The sequence below is a fragment of the Anas acuta genome, chromosome 2, assembly GCF_963932015.1.
Source record: "Anas acuta chromosome 2, bAnaAcu1.1, whole genome shotgun sequence".
NCBI lineage: Eukaryota > Metazoa > Chordata > Aves > Anseriformes > Anatidae > Anas > Anas acuta.
The window spans coordinates 69,771,469-69,790,259 of record NC_088980.1 but is presented as its reverse complement, the minus strand read 5'-3'; the positions used below and the strand labels follow the sequence as shown (position 1 = coordinate 69,790,259).

General features: G+C 43.1%; 1 protein-coding gene across 7 annotated transcripts in view; it reads left to right on the top strand.

Annotated features, from left to right (window-relative positions):
* Nucleotides 1–18,791, top strand: part of FARS2 (phenylalanyl-tRNA synthetase 2, mitochondrial) — a 246,729-nt gene that overhangs the window by 208,538 nt on the left and 19,400 nt on the right. For 5 of the 7 annotated variants that reach the window (XM_068670801.1, XM_068670806.1, XM_068670803.1 and 2 more), the window contains one exon: nucleotides 17,962–18,112. The exons of the other annotated variants lie outside the window; for them this stretch is intronic. In XM_068670801.1, coding sequence (XP_068526902.1) covers nucleotides 17,962–18,112 — 151 coding nt within the window. The remainder of the gene's footprint in view (nucleotides 1–17,961; nucleotides 18,113–18,791) is intronic. 7 annotated transcript variants of the gene reach the window in all.

The following is an 18,791-nucleotide window of genomic DNA, read 5'->3' as shown; positions in this document are numbered from 1 at the left end:
GATTGGGTGAAGTAAATTTCAGCTTTCTAGTGGTGTTTTATCTCTGTTGCATGTGCAAATACTCCTGTCCTCTGTCCGCACATTCTACCAACTACCCAGTAAATCACCTCTTCTCTCTGAAGTAGGGATCTTTCAAGTGAAGGAAGGCTTTGGAGCTACTTCTTTCCATTTTCTCCCTCTGGGGCACAGGTAAAGCCCCAGTCTCATGCAACTACCCTTAATATTTCACAAAAGCAGATCACCCGGGACATGAGTAGAGATAAATCGAGGCAAAACAAATGACTCAGTGTTCTTGTGTTCTTGGAAGCCACCTTTACTGCTCTGCTGTGCAGCACAAATTTTCCCTTCCTCCAGTGCAGCATCTGAAAGAGGTGTTGCTATAACCCAATGCAATAAATTTTAGGAGGGAGAAAGAGGACAGCAAAGCAATAGGACCACATTGTTATTTCCTGTTTGCTTTTCTGAATGATGATACTCCAGGTATTTGTGTTCTTACTTGACTGCCCACGCGCTATGGTTTGTGTTGTACAGCCAGCAGACAAGCCAGTTTTATGAGGTGCACCAAGGTTGCATTTGTCTATGCCATGCTTGTTCACAAACCCTATTCCTTGTTCTTTTCTTGTTTTCCTTTCTGAGTGGCACTTCTGTCACGTTTTTGAACTAATATGATAGTCACAGACATTTTTGTAACCTGAAGGCTTGTAGAGAATTTTAGTTCCTATAGAAAAACGTGCAAATCAGGACACGTAAATTTGGATGGGGAGTAGTCCCTCTAAGTTACTACTAATTTAGGTGTTTCAGTGCCTGCCAGAAAGACTCCCCTTTTTCTCTTTGGATGGATCTTCCCCTTGACAGTTGTTCTAGCCAAACAGAAAATGCCATTGCTAAGAGAAATCCCTTTCCCCTTTCCACTGAACTGATGTGACATGATATTCAGTCTAAATAAATGCCATTAGCAAAATAAATCTTTCGGGAAAAACTGAAAAACCTTCATGAAACCAGAAAGCAGTGACTCTGCAGAGGTTGGGTGGAAGATCAGCAAAGCAGTTGTCATTGTTTCAAACGCACTTTTCAGTGGGAAAGTCAAGTAGTGAGAGGGGAACACGTAAGAATGCCTGCGGTGAAGGAAGTCACAGCCCATTGCGATGTCTGATGGGAGGAAGGTCTGCAGAATATGGGTTGCTGCTGGTATTATTTCACTTCTCCTCTAAGAAGTATTCCTTTCTATGTTTTCTGGGGACTGCCAAAATTTAATTTTAGCTTTCCATGGGCTAGAGCAGGCCAGGAGACCTCTTCCTCTGTCCAGGTTAATTTGGCAGACTAAGCTGGAGTGTTTCAGATTCTGTTGTATGGGTTATTGCAGCAGAACCCAGGTTCTTCAGTCAGGCTGCATGTGTGTTTGTTTATTGATAATGATCTGAGGGAACATGGTAATGCTACCTGACAGATAGGCAGATCTCTCTAAATTTTACACTGCAGTATGAATGAGGAAGTCCTGCACAATGATTCGCCAGAAGGAATAGCAAGGTCCCCATGGCCCTGAATTACTACACTGATTGCTATTCTTACCCCTCAACTCTACTCCACTACTTTGGGTGACATAACTTCTGCCAAGCCTCAGTTAATTCATCTGTGAAACAGGGCTAACCGGATTTGCCTACCTTATGGAGATTAATTTATTAAGTTTATATTGCAAAGCAGTGTGAAGGCATAAAATGTTATGGAAATGTTGAGTAGTAGCCATGTTACATTAATTTTGTTTATTGAGTCCCATCACACATAATGTCAATGCACTTCTGCAAATTATGGAAGCACGATCTAATCAAAATATAGGCTTTTCTAATTCTGTTTTTATTTTGCAATATTTTTGCTAGTTTTCCAAATCAATATGAGCTGGGTAAATAAATAAATGGCATATCTTTTGTTTTGTAGTGCAGGCCATTTTAAAGTCTGCTCTTGAGAACTTCATTTTTTTCTGTTTCCTATCCTCTGATCATCTCACGGTTTTAATCCATCTGTCCCTTTTTCCATCTTGCTCTTGCTTTTTTTTTTTTTTTTGTTTGTGTGTGTGTGTGTTTTTTGGCATTTTTTTTTTCTTCCAATGATTCAACTGCACTTAAAACTCTTTGGCCCAAGATTTCTATTTTCTGGGTCTACTTTTGATGAGTTTGATTTGAATTTCACTGTGCCTTACCATCCTTATTGCTAGATATAACCTATGGACTGAGTATCCACATGTGTAGACCCTACAGGGAAAAAAAAGAAGCCCTTTTAGTTCATCTTCTGGGGTACAGTGACAATTACAGGACAGAAAGTTCTGCTCTGCTGTTCCTCATTGAGAACAAATGTGCTTTTGCAAAACCACAACTAGGGAAGAAGGCAATTCTTGGCAAAGAAGCTTCCATTAAGAGCACTTGCTGGAAATGTCTGCACATTGTTCCTGAAAAATACACTACAGGACACTGCAATCTTCAATTTGTATTATTTAAAATAGACAGAGAAAGAACTTTTCCAGGGGACCCAGGTGTCTTGTTGGGGAAGCTGTTGAAGGATACAGAAGCTCATCACAGCCAGAGCCACTCCAAAAGCGAAGCAATCCCCTAGATGATCCTTGAGTCCCAGAGGTGGGTTGTCCAAGAGAGGAAGGCATTAACAGCAACAACAGAAGGCATGAAGTCCAGAGCACAGAGAGTGCTATTCTTGGTCCCCAGTGTAGTGGCAGAATGTAATTAGGTGTTCCTGTAAGCAAGCCATTTTCAAGCAGACCTATTTTGAGGTAAAAGATAAAGTAGATGGAAAAATAAGTACGGCACCTGTATGTGAATGATACATTCTCCCGGAAAAACTGTGACTGCAGAGGAGCAGCATGTGTAGTGTAGGTGTTTTCATCCTATTTCTACAGAAATGCCATCTTTACAGGAATAGGCTGGGTTTTTGTGTATCTTCGCGGTTATCTGCATTTCAAGCGATATGCCAGGGACCAGGCAGTACACTATGTATTTGGCATCCTGAACTCTCAGCTCTGATATGTCCAGCATCTCCCAAGGCTGACACCCAGCAGTAATCCCAAGTGGATTGGCCTGGCCAGCAAGCACCCCTTCCAGAACAAGGGAATTTGATCTGGCTCCTGTTGCTTATTACAGTCATTATTATGGATTATTTCAGAGGGTGTTGGTCAAAGTTTGACCCTTTCCCCTAAGGGCAGACTGTATTCTTCTTTCAGTAGTGCTGTCTCAGGCTTCCTGGAATAGAAACTTCCCAATGGCTCGCAAAAATGTTCTCTTAATCCAGGAAGAGTCCTGCAATATTGGCACTTAGTGTATTTTCTGTATAAAGGAGCAATTTCAAATCCATTTTTAAAAGGCTGCAGTGACTTTCTCTTGGGACTTGCGTAGTTAAGTTCTTAATAACTCATTTGTTGAGCTATTCATTCTTAGGGAGTTGAATGTTCTCCCGCTGCTCCTGTGGGAACACACCAGGCTCAGGCTCTGCATACCAACTGTATGTGGACAAAGACTTCATATCACACCATAATCGAGGATGAGATCGAGTACACCCTTAGTAAGTTTGCCATCATCACCAAGCTGTGTGGTGTGGTCGACAGGCTGGAGGGAAGGGATGCCATCCAGAGGGATCTGGACAGGCCTGAGGGGTAGGCCTGTGTAGTGGGTTTATATGGCAAGGTTTTGGTAGCAGGGGGCTGTAGGGGTGGTTTCTGTGAGAAAGATCTAGAAGCCGCCCCATGTTTGGGAAGGGCCCCATTGTTTTCCAGATCTGAGCCAATAAGCGATGTTGTTTTGCGCCTCTGTGAGAGCATATTTAAGACAGGGAAAAAACGCAGCGCCACACAGCAGCCGGGAGAGTCAAGGGAGTGAGAAACAGCCTTGCAGGTGCCAAGATCAGTGAAGAGGGAGGGGGAGAGGTGCTCCAGGCGCTGGAGCAGAAGTCCCCTGCGGCCTGTGGTGAGGACCATGGTGAAGCAGGATGTCCCCCTGCAGCCCATGGAGTACCACGGTGGAGCAGGGTTCCACACTGCAGCCCGTGGAGGAGACCACGGTGGAGCAGGTGGCCCTGCATCAACAGAGGCTGCTGCCTGTGGAAGACCCCTGCTGGAGCAGATTCCGGGCCGGACCTATAGCCCATGGAGGGGAGACCACGCAGGAGCAGGTGACCTGGCAGGAGCTGCTGCCTGTGGGGGATCCAGGTTGGAGCAGTTTTCTCCTGAGGGATGGACCCCGTGGTACAGACCCATATCTGGAGCAGTTCTGGAAGAGCTGCTGCCTGTGGGAAGCCCACGCCGGATCAGTTCGTCAAGGACTGCATCCTGTGGGTGGGACCCCACAGCACAGGGGACGAGAGTGACCGAGAAGGAGCGGCAGAGAAGAAGTGCTGTAGACTGACCATAACCCCCATTCCCCCGTTCCCCTGCGCCACTCGGGGGGAGGAGGTGGAAGAGGGTGGATGGGGGGGGAGGTGCTTTTGGTTTCTTTCCTTTGTTTCTCACTTCTCTAGCTTGTTAGTAATGAGCAATAAATCTTACTATCTGTCTTCTTATGCTGAGTCTGGTTTGCCCATTACACTAATTATTGCGTGATTTTCTCGTCCTTATCTCAATCCTTGAGCCCTTTTCACATATTTTCTCCCCATTCCTCTTTGAGGAGGGGGAGAAAATAATGTAGTGGGTTAATATGTAGTGGGTTAATATGTAGTGGGAAAATAATGTAGAGGTGCAAAACAACATCGCTTATTGGCTCAGATCTGGAAAACAATGGGGCCCTTCCCAAACATGGGGCGGCTTCTAGATCTTTCTCACAGAAACCACCCCTATGGCCCTCTGCTACCAAAACCTTGCCATATAAACCCACTACATTATATCAGTGCTGTTCCAGCTATGAGTGCAGAGCACAGCACTGTGCGGGCTGCTGCAGGGAAAAGGTGACTCCAGCTCAGACAGATCCAACACAGCCTGTGCAAACCTCATGAGGTTCAACAACGCCTAGTGCAAGGTCCTGCACTTGGTTCATGGCAATCCCAAGCACAAATACAGGCTGGGTGGAGAATGGATTGAGAGAAGCCTTCCTGAGAAGGACCTGGGCGTGTTGGTGAATGAGAAGCTCAACATGAGCCAGCATGTGCACTTGCAGCCCAGAAAGCCAGCCGTGTCCTGGGCTGCACCAAGAGAACTGTGGCCAGCAGGGTGAGGGAGGGGATTCTCCACCTCTACTTGGCACTCATTTTACCCCACCTGGAGCCCTGCCTTCAGCTCTGGGTCCCCCAGCAGAGGGACATGGACCCATTAGATAGAGTGAGTCCAGAGGAGGGCCAAAAGGACGATCAAGGGGCTCAAGCACCTCTCCTATGAAGACAGGCTGAGGGAGTTGGGGTTGTTCAGCTTGGAGAAGAGAAGGCTCTGAGGAGACCTTATAGGAGGCCTACAGGAAAGCTGGGGAGGGACTCAACAGGTGACTGTTGGAGGAGGCATTAAAAAAGAGTTGGGTATTCCCCTGCCTACATCACATGGAAAGATAAAGGATGCATACAAATTTCTACCACATACAGACATCAGTTTTATCTTTTGGGCCAGCATTTATTTCTTTATTAACTTTGAGAGAGGAATGTGATTTTTTTAAATGTCCATGCTTAGGAGCAGAAGTTTGACACACAGCACCACATCAACAGCCCACCAAACATTGGAACAGCTCTGGAGGTTGGATTTTGCTGTGAGGGACAAAAGATCTTTGCAGTAATTGTGGTTTTCTTTCATTTGGATTGCAAACCCTCCTGACTGCCTCTGGCTGGTCTGTTGTACCTCAGGATGCCTTCTTTTGCAGAGGGCATCACTGTTGTCAGGCTGAGTAAAAAGGGTGTTTCCCACTGTAATGAAAAGTTGAGACAAACTTTCTAGGTAGCAGGTGAGACCAAACTGTAAGACTGAACAAATAGCACCATTAAAAACAGATAGATCTGCTGCACCCAGGTTTCAGTTATGTGGCAGAAATTCTTCTTTTGAAGGGACAGAATGGAGCTGTGGCTGAAAGAAATCTCAGCCCACTTCATTGGCACCAAGCAGAGGCCAACTCCCAGGGAGCAAGAATCTGCCATGGTAGCATCCAGAAGCAGAAATCTGTGCAGCTGTAAGCAACTAGTTCAGATAGAAAATATTCCAGAATATTGTTCTGTCAATTTTCAACATGGTCTTTCAGAATGGCCTTTTAATAGGTACTGGGCAAATTGTAATTCCTCAGGTCATACAGAGGAAAAGCCACTGTCGGCTGAGTTTCTTGAAAGTTTTTAACATTTCACTGAATGCTTTCGTACAAGTGTATGGCAAAATACCTCCAACTGATACCTGGTTACACATACCTGTAAAGTTAAAATGAAGTGTGTCGGTGTAGTAGCTAGTGCAAATTAAATTCACAGATTGAACTGGCAACAAAGGGGAGGAAAGGGTCATTGACTGTGTGGGAGGCTCAGGAAATCCAAAGTAATACATTTTTGAGACAGAATGTTCAGCATCATCGGTTAGGCGAAAGTGGTAAGATTTCATAAAATCCTTGCAGTATTGTAAATGTATCTACAAGGCAGAACATTAATATTGCCAGAATTTATTACAGTTGAATAAAACATGGTGTTTTCAGATCATGGGGAGTCATGTAAAGCTTGTTCCCATTCACATGGGTCCACATCTCCTGGGTTTTGTGCAATGAAGGAAACCCAAAAAAGCTTAGAGCAAATTTCTACTGAAACCTAAGTATCAGGGTTTATATATTGATGATCCCTAAATATTTTTGTTGATTTAAATTTAATTTATTTATAAGCCAAAGGTTTATTTAAATATTTGTTTTATTTTTATGATTCCCACATGAACATAAAAATGATATTTTCTCAGAAAGTTATTTGAATTTCTGAAAAAGTTGCCAAGACTTTTTTTTCCACTGCAGAATTCCTCAAGATTTTGAGTTAGTAATACATGTAGCATCTAAGCTCGGTGATTTTTCTGTTTGATGTACTGATTTTGAACAGCTTCAGTGTAGGTAACAGGACTGGGTATTTCACTTGCTTAGAAGCAAACGATGTTGTCATAGAGTTATTACATTTTAAACACTGAGTGAAATTTTCCAAAGTTACTTATCCTCGGCTTGGATCAGTGAAGGTATTTGTGCTTCTCATATCAGCCAGAGGCAGGCACTCACACATTTCTGTACATCTGGGCCTTGAAAGCAGGCCTGGTGCTCCTGAGCTTGCAGAGGTCCTCCTGAAAGCTGTACCGGTTTTCAGCACCTCCAGAACCTGGCCCTGTTATATATTTTTTTCCAACAAAACCTGTCATGTTGCTTGTTGTATGTAATAAAGCCTACATACCTTGTGGGACAGGCAAGATAATGCTGGAAGGATCACAAAGGTTTTTGAGCATTGCAGGTGGTTGTGTCCCTTCCCTGCAGTGTAAAAGTTTTGACAGGAGGATAATTTATTAAGCTAAAATGTATGACAGTGGAAGAAAAAGTGACTTGCTCAAAACAATTGTTGCTGTTAGCAAAAGAATCTGAAGCTATTTGATACAGCAAAGACAGGGTATGAATGACCCTTTCGTTGTGACATGAAGTAGGTCAGTGTGTTGAGCAGGCTGTAACAACTACTGGCTTCTGCTTGAATTATGGAGAAAGCTCCAGCACAGATGTAGTGTATCTTCATAGAAGGCACATCTTCTAAAGAGAGGGAAGCCAAAGTTTAGTGCTTAGATAAAGACTCAACATCAGATGTGACAAATCACAGTTCCATCTATTTTTATTTCAATAGCATTAAAGAGCAATGGAGGGGAAAGAAATCTACTTCTGTGCTGTGAGAGTAGCTTTGACTGATGACTAAGTGCCAGCCTGGGGAATTACAGCAGCTGTGTGTGGCACACTTCAGTTTTCCTGAATTTCGAAGAAACTGCAGAGTTTGGCCTGCAGGTGCCAGCTTGGTTCATTTATGAAATTTACCTGAAGAGGTGTCATGTATTGTCTTCAAAAGCACAGTCCCTCTTACTTTTATACAAGAGGCGGAGCCACACTGACTACTACAAATAGCAACAAAAATTTCCTTGGGGCCAATGGAAATCATAGCCACTGCATTAATGAATGTTGCCTCTCCCTGTGGCTCTCTGTTGCTGGTCACGGGCTTGGAGGATGCTCAGTGAGCATCCAAGGAGCTGTTTTTTTCCTTCAAGGCAACCCAGCTGCAGCAGGCCATGCTGCCGAGGGCACTGGGCTGCAGGAGAGTCACCGTTTCTGAACTCACCTCTGATATCTGTCCATTGCAAGGGTCTGGATTTCTTGGATGCCCATGTCTTCATACACCCCATTTGTCTCAGGGGAGAGAGCTCTGAGAGCCAGAACCATCACAAGTCCGAACAATTTCCTGACCCCAGATTGATGTTTCACATACGACGTCTGCTGACAGCAGGGAGAGAATGACAAGGGTCTTGAAGAATGAGTGAATATGTACAAGCAGTGCTAGTAAGACTGAGGAAAGTATGAAAACCCATGGAAATTTTGTAAGCCATCAAAGCAGAGAGACATTAATGATGCCTTGGATATTGGAAGAGCTAACTGCATTGTTCTTGGGAGATCCAGTTCAATTGGCTTCTGAGTCCTGCGGGCACCTTAGCCAATTTTAAATGAGTCCCCTTGTTCTGAAAATAGCCTAGTCACCAGAAATCGTGGTATGTGTAGGTTGATCTACCTATAAATAATTAGGGTAAATTGTCCTGCATCAGACACTGCTGTTGCAGCTGGCTTGCTTCTGTTCCAAGCCAAGCTCTGCATTATTCCACTGTCTGTAGTGTGGATGTGCCATCTCTCAGACCTGCAAACAGTAGCTCAGGGAGGGGTAATAAAGCTTAAACGTGTTTGAGAAGGAAAGAGTTTGGAGCAATATGAGCCTTTGAATTACAGCAAGTTGCCAGGATTTCTGAAGGAGTCTCAGGCTGAATAAAGTGACTGTGCTGATAATGAGACTATATAATCCCCTGTGAAATTCAGCTCCCCTGCAACCTACAGGTCCTTAAACCTTATTCTAGAATGAAGGAAACTTGTTGCAGGGAAGAAAAACAATGGTGGCAATAAAATATATTGGGGAACGTGGCTAAAGCGTAAGAATGCATGTCAGAAGGGAATATTTTGTAATTCTTGCAGATGCTAATGAATTCTAAATATACAGGGTTAACTTTAGGAACAAATCATTGTTGATGACTTAGGAAGTAGGATTAGTATAATTTTATGACTTTTGACATAAAAATGGGTGCTGCATAATGCAAATTATGCACTGCAAATGCTTGTATGTGTAGGTAGTTCTGTTGCAGGAGATAGTCTTCTCAATGTCCTTGCAGTCTTTAAGGAGGACTATTGCTCAGCTGAAGTCATATATCCCACACTTTGGTTTAATTTCCTATCTGTTTGATTGTTCCTTTTTCTCTTTGAATGAAATGAACTATTGAGTTGGCATGAAACATGGTTGTAAATATTGTGATGCTATTATATAAATTATGGGCCTGTCCCCTCCATGAGAAGGTGTGTTCAGACCTGTTTTTTGCATCTTGACAAACATCAGGAAAAAATACCTAGGCAGCACAAGTTGTCTGAGATGTGAAAATGTACGAGACGTGAGGATGAATGAGATGTATTAGAACTGCTTAGGTTAGGGAGGAAACAGATGACGAGTGACATGATAGAGGAATGTAAAAATAATGAATAGTGCAGAGAAGGCTGGCTGCATGCTTGTACTTACTGATTTGCAGATATAGCAAGAACATCCAATGCACTTAGAAGGCACCACATTCAAAAGAGCTAAAAAGAAATCTTTTCTGACAAAAGTGCATAAATAATCACTGACACAATCTTCTCTTGAGCAAAAAGTCTCCAGTGGGTTTGTGAGAAGACTAAACTATCGTATGAGTGGTGTGAATGAAATCTTCCTACTGCAGCACATCCACTCAGCCTTTAGTGGATGAGAAGAGTCTTCCTCCATTGACTTGTTATTGGAGAATTGTTGTTTGCTGGGCATGGGTCTGCTTTCTCAAAGAACTGTCATCAGATGCTCAAAAAGATCAGAGAGCTGTTGATCTGCATTACAGCAGTAATCCTTCTGTTACTGTAAGTTGTTCAGTCTTCAGTCCCCGTATTTCACCTCTTGTTATTTGTTTTGTTTTGTTTTTTCTCTCGTGTGGGATAATGAAAAACTGTTTTTTAAACTCATTTGCAGATTACTGCCTCCAGATCAAAGAAGCACACAATTCTTGTTTGAAATTTAGCTCATTTATCTTTGGGTACCCCCATGGCAGTCAATCAAATTACCCAGGACACTAGCTACACAGAGGTTGTTCCTGAAGAAGCTGTTTTTATGCTGAAATAACAGCTGTTAGATGAGTAACAGTTGCAGAAATAGCAAGCTACAATGGTGGAATTTTGCTGCATAGCTAAGGTGATATGGAACTAAAGATTAATGCAATGTGAAAATCAGTGTGAGGATACAAATTGAATGAAACACAGCCACAGCTGCCATGCTATTCTAAATTTGGAGTAAGAGCCTAAAGAAACCCCACTGCAGCAGAAGAGAATTGAATCCCATATAAAGGCCAAACAGTGCTTTTGAGTACAGAAGTATCTTCTGCGGAAATGAAAAGCAGTTTGCTTGTGTTTTGTGTTTGTTTTTCTTTTTCAACCTGAAGTATCTTTTCACAGGATGGCAGGTTGTTTAGAATAAAAATACTTTGATTTCTGACATTACAAGAAAGACGTTGACAAGGCAAGCCCTGTATAATGCTACCAAGATGGTCAGGGGACTTGAGCACAGGGCACGTGAGCAGCTTGAGTTGTTCAGACCTTGGGCAGGAGTTAATGTAAATTAGAGATACATCAACAGTGTTTTAAATTGGGAGTTCCCAAACCTCACTGCTGCACCTGCCTCATCTCCAGTGGTACCTCCGCTCCTCTGACGGTGCCCTGAGGCCGACAGGGAGGGCTGCGCGAAGTGATGCTGTCGCTTCTTCCATCACTGGGCTCTGTGAAGGCCGTTAATACAGCAGAGATTATCTGTGCCATTTAACCCCTGTCATGTTCTGTCCTGCAGTCATAAAAGGCGTCATATTGCCTTCACTGCAGGGCACTTCCCAGTGAAAGGATTCTCCCACAGTTAAGTTATTTTTTGAAAGCGTGTGTGCCGGTATTATCTGGAAGGGAGAAAATCTGGGTCTGTATTTTTAGACTGGAATCCTGTGCTGTCCCTTCCTTCTGAGAGCAGCATGCCATCAAGGACATGATAAGATGAGCTTTCCTTTTTTCCCCAAAGGGGCTGCCAGTGAAGTTGGAGCGCATGATCCCTAGTGCAACAGCAAAAAGAGAAGTTTTGAAACATCTTCAAAAACTTTTTTAATCCTCTCTCCAGGAGGACAGAGGTATTAATAGATCACAGAACAGTTTTCCTCATTTGATTACAAAGATAAAGTTTCTAGGTGCCTTTCCCCCCCCTTTTTTTTTTCGTCTTTAAAGATGAAAGTTGAGTCTCCTGTTGGGGCTTCCCCTTGGTCTAGCTGGAACAAGGATTTGCCACTGTTTCTGTGTCAGGCATCAAAAAGAGAGTTACGGAAAAAGCTCTGGTATTTTGAAGTGTGGTTTGTTTTTTTTTTTTCTTTTCCCTCTTTATGAGGTGTATTAATATGGTGTTTTTTCAGTGTCATGAAAATGTTCAAGAGAAAAGACTTCTCACCCTAAAGCTTAAATGATTCTGATGCAGTTTAGTGTTGACTAACATATAAATGTGACTACAGAGTTTTCATAAACAATGACCTCATCAAAAGGACATTCTTAATATCAATGGCTATAACAGCTGAGCATTTAAAATACAACCTGCAGCCTTATATATTTTCCTTCCTTATCCCTTTGCTCCTTGCTGGGTTCATAGGATGATGAACGGGTTCATCAGAAATATCATCTGTATTTGAATTCAATAAACCTGTTTGAATTGGCACAATTGCATCTTTGCAAATAATATTTTCCTCTAGGTGACTGACATTTTTGATCTACAAATGAATATATTAGGGATTTTTACTACATTAAGTCCTAATGAAGTGAGACTGCATAACAGTTTACCAGGTCCAGCTCTGGGTCTGATCCTGTGAGCTGCTACATACATTCAGCTCTTTGTGAACCTAGAGGGAGATAAAGATAATCACAAGCCACAGACCAAACTCTTTTGTGGGATGTCCACAATGAAAATAAATTCCCTCACTCACTCAAAGTAAATCCAAGGTAAATATGAATATAATTTTATTTCTTCAGCTATGTGTTTCACAAAGACATGCAGCATGGAAAATGTTAGGTGAGCTTTAAAATACTTGTAAGTGCTGATGAATGAATACTTCTGTTGTGGAGAAGGTAAGTCCAAAATAGACATAGTAAATGTCCTGAAAAATAGAGATTGCAATAATAGATTCTTTTTATTTTATTAGTTACTCAACAAAAAGCATTTCAAAACCAGCGAGTAATGAATGATTTAACAACTTCATTCGTAACGTACTTAATATACTACTTTTTCTGCTTTTCCATTGAATTAGTGCATCGGGTGATTTAGTGATTTCTGTTTAGATCTAGCCAATGTTTGATAGGATTTACATCAAAGCAGTCATAAAATTAGAACAATAAATAAGTCGTCTGACAGATTCTTTCAATATTAGCTTAATTCGTGCTCCAACTTATCAAGGGTAATATTTATTATAGACCTAAAGGGCATGGAATTAAAAACCATATGAATTAGCAGGAGAATCCTGACAGTTAAAGTCGATTTCATAGCCTGTGTGTTTCCTTGCATGGCTAAGTAGGGAGGTTATGCCATTAGAGCCAATAAAACAGCATTGGAATAGATGGCAGGCAGGATGAAAAGTGAGCAAGTGCTGCACGTCTTTGTAGATATGTCTTTATGCATACTAGCTTAAATGAATGAGGCGAAGTGCAGGAATCAACCACCACAAGTTTGTGCCCAAACTTTATATCCTTTTGTGCACTAAAAGCCTGCTGGTGCTTAGTGTACATTGACAGTCCATTTTCCCTCTCTCTCCATAACTAAGTGGGGAGGTCTTCCTGCTGATCTTTTAAAATAAAAAGATACAGTCTTCACTAAGTGAGCATTGTAAAACAGCCTGTTAGGGAGCTAGTTGCAGGAGAGAGATAGAAAATGTGAATTGGTGTTTTTTGCAAGCATTTAAACTCTGCCTCTGATGAATGTGAGGGCGTTGACTTGTTTGCTTGAAGGAATCTCCTGTGAAGAGGGCATGAATGCAAGTTGCTTTTACTCCTGTTATGGGACCTGTAGGCATCCCCACAACACTGTATGGGTGCAGGGACTCTGGGCTTGATGTTCCCAGAAAGCCAGAGCTTAAATCCTGGAATGGGATTTTGACAGTTTCACAGGTGGAAGGAAGATGGTTAAGTCTCTCGTTAGAGTCTGAGTACTGGCTGAGTTGCTATGCATACACTTTTCTTCTCCCCATCTTTTCACAACAAGTCAGCTTGCTTTGATCTGGGTGTTTTTGTGCCTGGTTCAGTTAGGCACTGACAGAAGAGCTGCAGTTCTTTTAACAGGAGAAATCAGTGAGGATGGCTCTTCCATTTTTCATTTTGCTTTGTGCCTTTATAAAGAGGGTATGGATTTCTGAAATGTCTGTCTCTGTGCCGTCCTTGCTACCATGGTCTAAACTGTGTCTTGAGTAACATTAAAATGTACATTCATTGCTTGTCTTTTTCCAGTAGAGGTAGCAGCCTTTGCAAAAAGGAAAAATTTGCAGTGCTTTGCACAGCCTCCTCTTCAGAAAAACCAATATAGAAAATCTCCAGGGCAGCTCATCAAAACAGATGTATGAAACCTTCAGGGGACACCCTTTTCCCAAAAATAGGCCCTTCCTCTATTACAGGCACAGACATGTTCCTGTAAGCAAATTTTCCAGAGACATATCTGACAAACAATTCCTTCCTCTGTGCTCCATGTAATGAAAATCTTCTGCTTCATCCAATTGGGATTAACAGTTCCTGCTTTAAATATGAGTTTGGGCTTGTATTGCAGTAAAAGAATATTTTCCTTCTGGGCTGCAGGAAACACCTTATGCAAGCAGGAATTCTTAACAAGTCCCACAATACCCACATTTGGCACATGTGCATATAATAGGTGTACTTGGAGTCATTCAAGTGTTCAGTAGTACAGTTTGCTTGTTTTACATCTAGATATAGTGTCGCAGTTGCAGAAGTCTCTCATTAACAAAACATAAGTTACTTTTGATGATAGAAAGGAGAATTATTAGTTGTCTTTAAGCTGTTGACCCTGTAGTAGTTTTGCACCTTTCAAACATTTAATTCCTCATCACAAAGGGTACTGCCTGCAGCGCTATCCCACTAAAAAGGAAGAGGAGGAATGCTGTAAGGCTGCCTGCTCTCTCAGTACACCAAAAAGAAAAAGAGGTTCACAGAAGGAGCGAGGCCTGATGGGCTTCCAGCTTTTGAAGTCTGTCAGTCTTCCCTCCACTGACAGCAAAGAGAGGCTTCCCGTAGTTCCTAACGTTGCTCTGGGGAGTTCTGTTGGATAGGGGAGGACCCTGGTCCAAGACTACAAGCAGGTCCCTCTTGGATCTGCTTCCAAAAAAAGACTTGAGGCAGCTGGTTGTTTACCAGCTTCAGGGAATGCTTCAAGCAACATCTTTTGTGCCATCCCACATCTCCGTTTACCTGCCTCCACCTCTAAATGCTGTGGAGCAGCTCCTTTTCCTCTCAGATGGAATCAGTGAACATGCCCTCCTACCTACACCTTGTCTGAATTTTCTCTGTGATCTTATAGTGATTTATGTAAAGGGATAGACAGATATGTGTGGTGGTTTTACCCTGCTACACAGTTGAACTCCACCACAACCACTCTCTCACTCCCCCTCCTCAAAGAAAAAAGGGGAGAAAACACAATGGAAAGGGCTCAAGGGTTGAGATCAAGACAGGGGAGATAACTCACCACTTATTGTCACAGGCATAACAGACTCAGTATAGGGAGATTAATGTCATTTATTGCCTATCGCTAGTGGACTAGAATGGTGAGAAACTAAAAGTAAACTGAAAACACCTTCCCCAAACTGAGCCTGCGGGGGCTGCCCACAGGCAGCAGCTCTTCAGGAACTGCTCCCACACGACTCCATACCCGGGGTCCATCCCCCAGGAGCAAACTGCTCCAGCACAGATCCCCCACGGGTGGGGGCAGCTCCCCCACACCCCCTGCTCCTGCGGGGGCTCCTCTCCACGGGCTGCAGCTCCGGCCCGGGGCCTGCTCCTGCCCTGCGGGGGCTCTCCATGGGCCGCAGCCTCCTCCAGGCCACATCCACCTGCTCCACCGGGGGCTCCTCCACCCACGGGGGGGCTGCAGCGTGGAGATCTGCTCCATGTGGGACCCATGGGCTGCAGGGGGACAGCCTGCTCCACCAGGGGCCTCCACAGGCTGCAGGGGAACTGCTGCTGCCTGCCTGGAGCACCTCCTGCCCTCCTGCTGCACTCACCTGGGGGGCTGCAGGGCTGGTGCTCACTCCTCTCTCCCAGCTGCTGTAGCACAGCGGTTTTCTCCCTTTCCTAAGTCTGCTCTCCCAGAGGCCCAACCAGTGTCACTCATGGCTCAGCTCTGACCTGCTGCAGGACCCTTTGGAGCCAGCTGGAGCTGGCTCTGAGCTGACATGGGGCAGCTTTTGGGATCTGCTCACAGAGGCCACTCATGCAGCCAATCCACCAAGTCCTTGACAAGTAAACCCAATACAGTGTGGCACTTCTGTAGTCTCCTGCTCCATCCATGTTCGGGATGTTAAGCATCAGATTTTGGTTCTGCTTTTCATGGTAGTGCTGAGCATCTCCTAGACTTCAGTAAAGCCATGCCAATAGTAAGGTGATACGTGTTTTGTGTGAGGTGTCGGAATTCAGCACCTAGCAGCTTTCCCTCTAAGGAATACATTTTGTTTTGTTTTGTTTTTTGCTTCCCACCTACCCTTCCCTCCTCAGGGAATTTCACAAATAAATTACTGATCTAGACATAGATGAGCACACTGAAGAGAAGGGTATAAAAATAGTTCGATGCTTGTAAAATGGATCATTTTCACAGCCAAAGTATTTTTGCTCTTGTCTCAGAGGAACATTCAAAGTGCATGGAAAATGTTTTTGCAACAAAAATTATTGGCAATTTTCAGCTAACACAAAAATATTGGAAGTACTTTTCTTTCTGAACTCTATTTGAGTACTACTCAGTTGAATATAACAATATATAGTTGTATTATAGAGCTTATATACTAAATAACATAGGAGAGTACATCAGTTAGAACTGTATTTCCATCTTTCCAATTACACGTACTTTGCTTTACAGTATAGATAGAGATCTACCAGTATGAACGTTAAACCAAGATACGTAGTTGTTTTCCCCAAATTCGATTCCAGTGTTTATGGGTTCTTTGTCCTCTTTATAAATATGGCAGGACTGGCTTTGGAAAATCTCTGTTGTCTCTGTAAAAGTCTTCTAAATGTAAATGGAAGGTATAAATCAAAGGCTTGCATTGCTTTTAGAAAGCCTGTACATGAGCTAGTTTTAGGACAGGGAGCAGTCTAACACAGCAGTACAGAACTTGGAGTGGGCTGCAAACTTTCCCAAGAAGCAGGGCAGATTTACTGTGTGTGGGCATCTCCACGCTTGCCTGCAAACAGTTGTTTAATCATGGCTCTATTTTGTGATTGTTTGGTGGCTATTGCATTTCTGAAAGGAAACACAAATTAGCCAAAGTCTCTTATGCCTTCAGCCAGACAAACTTGCAAAATCCCACAAGCCTCTACTTGTTCTTCCATGAATCTCTGCTACTATGAGGAATATGAAAATGAATGTATTGCACAGTGAACCCATTTCACTGATCTGTTGATTCTCATATAGGTTACAAACACGCAGTATCATTTACATTTCAGTGACACTCGGAAGTTAGCCATAGAGATACAAGGGATGCTTTCGGTTAAACCTAAGAAAGCCCAGGTTAAGACTTTTAAGTGCTGGTACTGGGCTGAAGATACCACATTTTGCATTGACAGCTGCTTTTGAGAGCCCAGAGCAGTAGGAGTTAAGCTAACAGGTTCTCTGGTTTTGGTCCTGGAATTGTGACTTTAGGCTGTGGCAAAAACTTCTTTTGATATTTAAACATTCCCAGTCTTCACTCCTGCACTCATGCAGTCCCCTGTGTTACTGCATCCCAATCAGTGAACTAAACTGGGGAGCCAATCTAGCTGAAAACCAAAAATAAGAGATGTGGTCCTTCAGCCAGGTTGGTGTCACTTGTGTGCACAACCAGCTGTGTGGCCACAAAGCAGGAGCAGCACTGCTGCAGGAGTGAGTTGGGCAAGGGCTGCTTCAGCTGCTACCACTGCTGGAGACAGGGCTGTTGAGACACAGCCTTGCTGCTCTTCTAAGAGGGAGAAGGTGTAGGAAGAGAATAATCCATGGCTTTGGGGGATGTCTAGCAGAGAAGTCACATGGATGCCCTTTACCTTCTATTGGAGACTGTCCTTTTCATACAAAAATACTTGATTACTGCCTTTCCACTTTGCAGGCAAGCTTTGCAGCTATTACCACATCAAAGATTACAGTTTAGATTAATCATATCTGTGTTTGAACTTAGTGCTCTCTCGCCATCATAGCTGTGATGGAGGAAGAGAAACAGGCTGATTTTTCCTGTTAAATTTGAGGGTGACAGATCAACTGCTAGTCCTTCCTTACTTGTCTGATAAACGGCCCATTTAGCCTGCTCAGATGTTTCATGATAGACTGCTTTACTCCTTATTGAGGTATCTAATGAAGAGGAGACTTAAGCAGATATGATATTACTTCGATAAATATGTGTCAAGCATTAACAGACAAGGTTTTACCCTCCTTATTTTCCAGGGTTTGTAGTAGGATTTTTACTCAGGCATATGTTGCCACTCCACAGTGCCAGATTATCTCTGGAAATACCATGTTGTCTCCCATACAAGTTCAGCAGTCCTGGAGCAGGACCACTGATATGCACAGAGATGGTCCTGTACATAACATCCAGGTATGTCAAATGTGTGTATTGCATTCTCCAAGGATTTCAAACACTTTTCTTTGGATGGGAGCTTCTACTGAACTGAGCTTCTTAGGAAGGCTAAGTAAAGTGCCTGTTTTTCTCTTCATGTGTTAAATGATTCATTTAATGACATTCAGCAAGTCCTTGTCACTCACTGTCCTCCCCAGTCCTGCTTCCCCTTCTGATACCTGCCATAGTCAGAGATGTCTGATGTTTGACAGAGATGAACACATTAGTTTAGACAGGCCAAGCAACTCTAAATAAGGTAACTTTAATTGATCCCATTTTTGTAGCTGAATGAATTGCCACCTCTGCTCATCTCCACAGGCTGAAAGCTTGCACATTCTTAAATATTTTTTATGGGAGCGGTTTAAGCTAGTGGGGTTTACTATATTGCTGGTATGGCTAGAAGCATGGACATGGTTGGTTTCCACAGTTCAACTGATGGATGGAAGCTCTGTAATTCACTGTAATTCAAGCATCACAGTATGTGAGTACACTTAAATTTCATTTTTGGCATTGTCTGTAATTCTTGAGATACTCTTCTTGCTTGCAAGCAAAAGACCAGATAGTTCTTTCTGTCTGTGCATTGCTTCCTTGAGCCTGTTCTTACTGTTGCTTTCTACCACTTAAAAACAAGTTTGCCCAGCTTGTGCTCTCTAGAGAA